Raw genomic sequence first — 6,636 nt, forward strand, 5'->3', positions numbered from 1 at the left:
TGGCTTTTGTTTGTTTGTTTGGGGAAGTGGGTTAATACAATTGGAACTGTTGAAATTTAACCCTACCTGAAGGTCTTGTTATTCTTGCTTGTCACTCTGGTTAGTGTAAACTCACTTTGTGCCATAGAGAGCTCAATAAATTAACCCAGAGCCTTTAAGTGAGTTATTAACCTAATGTAGATCCAAATTGGTAACAAATTAGATTTTTTAAAAAAAAATCATTACAGACTGTTACATAAGTGGAAGTTTATGAAGAATTATATTCACTCTTCGCTAAGTCTTGTGCACAAATTTGATACGATTGTATCCAGGATAAAACCAATACTCTGAATTTAAGTAAAGCTTTTAGAGCTGAAGGGGATCATAGAGATTATATTATCCTCCAGGGCCCAGAGGGATTAAGTGATTTGTTTAAGATTATTGGAGAATGAGTGGCTATTCCAGATTTCAATGAAGTCCAATCTCATTATTCTACAGCATGCATTCAGACAATGTATTATAACAGTAGTAATGGTTTCAAAAGCCACCATTTCTTGCATACATACTCTGGGCCAGTAGTCTACTAGGCTCTTCATGTATAATCCCTCTCCTGTCTTGTTATCTCCTCCCCAAAGCTCTAAAAGGTATGTCAAGTTGTTCTCATTTTACAGATCAGATGCTGAAGACCCAGCATCTGTGCCATGTTAAAAAAAAATTGCAAATGCCAAGAGCTGGGATCCACTATCAATCCTGAATATGCAATATTTCTGCAGGACCAGCTGCTTTCTGCACCAAAACCAACATGACCACATCTTATACTGGTTTTCCTTTGAAATCAGTATTTTAGGCTTCTGCAGAAAGAGTCTCCTGTATGTAAAGAACTTGTATCTGAATGGCCAAAAAGAAAGCAATTCCAAAACTCTTCAGGTAACACTCAAAGGAAGAGGCAATGGAATTGTAATTATTTGTCTTTCCTGTTCTTGAACATTAACTAGTTGACTTTTAATAACACCAAATGTAAATAATCTGTTTAGTACTGAAACACTACCTTTTTGCCTATGTGGGTCATGGGTTCAAGACCAAAAACTAAAAAACAAAATCAAATGATGAAATCCAAGAAGATGGGAAGGGAATACAGAACCTGGTCCTCTATAAATTAATACTTTGAGGTTAACTTAAAGTATCATAGAAAAATGCTATTTATTCATTGGTTCATTCTACTCAAGAGAGGAACTCCCAACTGTTTAGTACTGTCCTATGTTTTTAAAAGTTAAAAATATACCAGAAAACTATTATGATGTCCTCATACTTTCACTCATATTTGGGGGGAAGATAACTACAGTCAAAGTAGCAATGTCATAGCAAATTATTTTAGATTCATCAGATAAACTGTTAAATGTTTACTGTGAAGCAGTATTAGTTCCCAGGGAAAATGAAGCGATCTTATGTTTAACTGTTTGTTTGGAAACTTCTTTTATTAAAAAAAAGACTTTAAGTATTGACGCTATTTTCAATACAGGAGTGATAATACTCAATAAAGCATGGTGTACTTGATATTGTGACCTCACAGTCCATCTAACTTCTGGATCACTCTAGTCTCTGCAACATACCCTAGTATAAAAATGCAAATACCCTTTTTAAAAAATAAAGAGGCCTTTGGACAGTTGCATGAGCAGAGTGGGAAGGGGCTAAGAGAGTGCTCTTTCCTGAATTACTTATACTTTGGGCTTTGAATTCATTTAGAAAGATCAATTCTAAGAAAACTGAAACAAATCAACCCTTCAAAGCTCCACAAAGAGAGGGGGGCAGGAAGCTTGTCATTCACAAGCAGCAATCCACAAAACCAGCCCCAAAATACAAGGGTTAGGGAAATTAGGGGTCAAAACAAAACAAAACAAACAAACAAAGAACAAAAACTGGAGTAAAGTGCACAGTTACTGTAAAAAATATATTATCTTGATCCTAAGAAAATTAAGAGAATTTTATCTAATGAACTAGATTGCTGACCTTTTAATACATTTGGTTTTCATGAAACATACAATCACCATCGGACATAAAAGACTAGTTAGCTTTTTTTAAAAAAAAAAATTTGCTTGGAGTTATCTACAAGAATCTTGTGAATGCAATTCAAGAATAACATTCTGCAGCTCTTTGGATATTGGATGATTTCCTCAGACCAGTCCACAAAGGAATTGGGGAGCTGTTAATGCACTAATCCAAATGAGTATTTCTTCCATCTTCTCTCTCCTTTCCCCCCTGTGGCTCCTCTTTCCCCCCTAAATGCCAGTGCTTTCCAGCTCTCCATCTTCAACGCCTGTGGCATGAGACTGGGAAATCATGAAGAGTTTCTCCTTGTTTGTAAACTGCCTCTGCACCGGCTGAGGTTGCTCGGCCGCGGGTTGCTCCTCGCTGGGACTCTCTGAGGGACACTGCTCCGCACTCAAAACGGTGGCATCTTCACAGTCTTGCCTTTTACTGGCTACTACTTCCACCACCGACTCCAAGGAGGTGCCGGCCTCCTGCAGGGGAGTGTAGCCCTTATTGCTGCTCGATAGGTCATCTGATTGGGAGCTCCCCGAGTCCCGCCTGGCACGGGACCAGACCTCCTGTAGCAGGGGAGGCGAGGGGATGGCGGTTGTGTCCTGAAGGCTGGAGTCCAGGTCCGCACCGCGCGGGGAGGGCGGGGGCTCGGGGACGGCGGGGCCCGGTAGTCCGGGAGCCCGCTGGTGCTGCGGCGCCTCAAGGCCGCGTACCTGCCGGTCCTGGGCAGACGTCCTCCCTGCCCACTGGCAGTGTGCGCTGCCGCCGCTCCCCCGGGCTCATCCAGCTCCCCAAGCGCCCAGTGCGCGCCACCCTCCGCGCCGCGAAGGTCGGTCAAACTCAGTTCAACCTCGCCCCGTGGGATTTCCCGGGAGCGCGTTCCCCGGGTGGCCTCTGCCAACTGCAGCTAGCGCCCTCCGCTTCCCGTCTCTGTCGCGGTCCCCTTGTAAGGGCAGCAGCGCAAAGGCGCTCAGCGAGGAGCCCACGAGGGAGCTGGCGGTGCTCTGGCGCCCCCAACTCTCGGGTGGGCTGCAGGGCGCGGGGCTGCTGCTGCCGCTGGCGGCCGCGGTGGTAGTGGCGGCTGCGGTAGCCACAGCGGTGGTGGCCCGGCGACGGCCCGCTACTCCGGAGCGCTCGCGGTAGATACTGTACACGGCTTCTGCCAGGCTCGGGGGCTCTCGCAGGCAGCGCGGGGATGAGGCCAAGTCGGGTGGGGACGCCGCGCCCCGGGCCCTTCCGCCGCCCCCGCCCAGTGCCGCGGGGTGGGGCCAGGAGCCCCTGGCCAGCATCGCTGCCGCCCCGAAGGTGTCCCCAGAACCTCCACAACCCCCGGGGCTTCAGCTCCAGTCCCCGCGACTGCACGTAGCTCAGGAAGCCGTTTAGCGGTACAGTCCCAGGGGGCGCCGAGGTGGGAGCCGAGGACGATGAGGAGGCAGCAGCGGCTGCAGCCGCTGCTGCAGCTGCAGCCAGGTCTTTGGCGCGAAGGCTGTGCACGTCGATGACGGTGGAATAGAGATCACGTAGGTTGATGATCTTGGTCTTCTTGTCTCGGTTTTCGTGCAGCACCGCGTTGGCGCAGATGAAGAGGAAGATGCCAATGCCCATAATGAGCGGCCCAAAGACCTTAAGCTTGTCTGAATGCAGGTAACCCGAAAAGATGCGGAAAAAGAAGCCCACCGACGTGGAAGAGGATGAGGGAGGGGCGGCTGACCGCGCTGGAGGCGTGCTTCTGGGCACGCCCACGGAACTGGAGTTGACACCCTCTGGAGTCCCATGGTGACTCCTGGACGAGTTCTTGCTGCCACTGCTGCTGTTGGCGGTGGTGGTTAGGACGCGGTTGGCACTGCCCGCAGCCAGCAGCTGCTTACTGCCCTCCCTATTGGCCGTGTTGGTCTTTGGCCAGTAGCCCACCACAGCCATAGCTATGCCCACCAGTAGCACGAGGATCCCGCAGAGGGCGATAAGGCCGGAAATGGAGCAGAGCTTCAGCTTGCCTTTCACCACCACCACGTCATTCTTGCGCCTCTTCTTGGTTTTCCTCTTGCGCTTAGGGACCTGGCTTGGGGGGCGGAGGGGATCCTGCTTTCTGGCGGAAATCCTCAGAAGGCCTCCGGTGGCAATCATGGCGAACTCGTGGAGATAGGGGCTTGCCTGAGGGGCTGGGGCAGATGCTTGTGCAGAGGGGGCGCCAGCTGTCCACTAGCTGCTTCGCCACCTCCTCCTGCTGCAAAGCAGAGGAAGACAGTCAGAGGGTGTAGGCTTGACTGCAGCAACATCCCACGTGCTGCAATTGCCCCACTCCAGGATCCCGGATCCCATGTCATATGTGACCACCACCCACACTCCTGAACCTTTACCCACTAGTCCAAGCGCCCAGTACAGAGACCAAAAGTGGGTAGATATAAGTGAAGAGAAGCACTGTTGCCATAACTGACAGGTGGTGATGAAATAATTTTTGAGAAGTTTTCTCCTTCCGTCCCCATCCCATCCCCCACACATAGGTAATCCACCAATGTTCATTTCAAACCCTCTTGGCTGGCAATCAATGAGGTGCCAATAATTGATACTCAGTTTGGGGACTTGAGGACTCTCATGGCAAGAGCCTTTCTCTTCCTTTGTCCCACTGGACTCAGAAGATTTCCCAAGGGAGGGGCCACAGAAGTGGCAAGTCTTCAGGCAAGCCCAGGAGTCTCTCAATGTGGAGCCTAAAGTTACTGAAATAGTCATGAAAGTTACTATTGTATGGAGGTGCAAAGAATTCATTTCACGGATGAAAATGAAAGGCTTCATACACTGGCAGGAAGACAGTTTATTTCCTCCAGATAATTAACAGAATTCATTGCTAAGAAAATACCAGACGTATTTCAGTACTGTGACAATAAGTCCCTTCACAAAGTTTGCTCTCACCTATTCTTGTTCCTACAGCTAAAGGCAAGCAGATCCCTCTCAAGCCTTCTCATCTTTACTCTGCAACATCTGAACAGCTTCTTGGGGTGGAATATTTAGTTTTAGGTAATGGTTATGTAACTGAGCTCTTCCTTCTGGCCTTCTCTCCTCCTCTCAGAGGGACTTCCTTAAAGGTATCTTGTGCTAATTTCATCAGGGAATTCCAGAAGTCCACTGGAATCTCCAAGAAAAAAATCTTTTCCTCATGTAGGAAAATTACAATCTTAAAAAAAAAATAAAACTGCCACAATAGCTTTCTGACCCCTTATTAATGTGCCAAGAGCAGTCTACAGAATCCCAGCATTCAAATGAGTAGGCAATTAACTAGGTGAAGCAGTCTACATAATAATGATGATTTATAGGATGGCATTTCCCCAAGTGAGAGCTGTTTTCTTCATCCTTTTCTCATGAGGTCATTTTTGGGAAGGAATAGTAGCAATAATCAATGGATTATCCTGAGGAAGTTTATTTAGTTGTTTGTAATAGAGTCTGAGTAAAAAAAAAAAAAAAAAATCACAGAGGCCTATCTGTAGTTATCTGTCAGCTTCTTAAAATTCCAGGCTTTCTGAATCCTCAGAGTATAACATTTTCTGTCCCATTGGTTGTGTTATCTCCTATAGCAGAGATGCTCAAATTAAGGACATTGCGTGAATCTGAAAGATGTAGGTATCTTTCACAAGTCTTTTGGTATTTTAGCCCTTTTAAGATAAATCATGTTTTAGAATAAATTACCCTTTGCAAATGTAGGGTTACTTAGGCAAATTTTTGCTTTTAATTGTTGCTTGGGTGAAAAGCCTTGGCCCCTAATTCCTTTCATTGTATCAATATAGGCAGGATCTTTTCTCCATGTGGGAAAGCAGATGATAATCAGCTCTTTAGAATGTTTGCAAATCAATACCTCTTTGGAATTTAGTTAAGGTTCAGTAAAAAGAAACACTAGGTAGGTTAAGGAAGGGTCAGTAGAAAGAACATATCTGCAAGCCTTTAGAATTTTTTTTCTTTAAAGGAGCTGTACCAATAAGTACAAACATTGTGTATGTACCTGTATGTAAAGGATGGAAGGACACTACCACCATCACCACCCATAATAACATTTTTTTTTATGTACTTGCAACTTAGAGGCTGCTACTTTAACTGGCCCTTGGACTCCAGGATCTTTAATAATCTGGAGGTCTGAGGTTATCTCCAAGAAGGCTTTAAGGACAAGACATTGTAGAAGCAAATCCAGACTCAGTCTGTAGGGTGGCTCTCCCAGGAGAGAAGGGCTTATGTTTTGTTTAGGCATTGATAAGGTGTACCAGGATGTTGACTGTCTTGGGGGAGGAAGGCATCCACATGTATTTCTCCTCGGAAAGGCGGCTTTGGCTGGCATAGGATGTGGGGAAGATTGGGATGGATTTCAACAATCGTTTACAGAAGATCTTTAGAATTAGTTTAAGAGCTAGCAATTAGTTCCCTAGTTTATTATTCCTCCAGCTCTGTTGAAAGCTTAACTCCTTTCCAATGTATCACCATCTGACGAAATACTGACAAAGGTAGGACCCATGGAAGACCCACCTTTGAGGTTTTTCCTTTAGACTTAATGCAAGAAAGCAAACTTAGCAGTGGAGATTGTCTGCCCTCGCAAATGACTTGCCTGGCGCTGGTCTTTCCGTGGCTAAGGAATGGAGG

General features: G+C 46.3%; 1 protein-coding gene across 1 annotated transcript; it reads right to left on the reverse strand.

Moving 5' to 3' along the window:
• Positions 1-1,429: 1,429 nt before the first annotated feature.
• Positions 1,430-6,629, reverse strand: Tmem200c (transmembrane protein 200C). The gene is given in 6 exon segments (XM_015482259.2): positions 1,430-2,674; positions 2,677-2,895; positions 2,898-2,942; positions 2,945-3,353; positions 3,355-4,243; positions 6,523-6,629. Coding segments are annotated over 5 exon segments (1,881 nt in total). The 5' UTR covers positions 4,144-4,243; positions 6,523-6,629; the 3' UTR covers positions 1,430-2,255.
• Between the last annotated feature and the right edge of the window lie 7 nt (positions 6,630-6,636).

The sequence above is a fragment of the Marmota marmota genome, unplaced genomic scaffold (assembly GCF_001458135.2).
Source record: "Marmota marmota marmota unplaced genomic scaffold, marMar, whole genome shotgun sequence".
NCBI classification, from domain to species: Eukaryota; Metazoa; Chordata; class Mammalia; order Rodentia; family Sciuridae; genus Marmota; species Marmota marmota.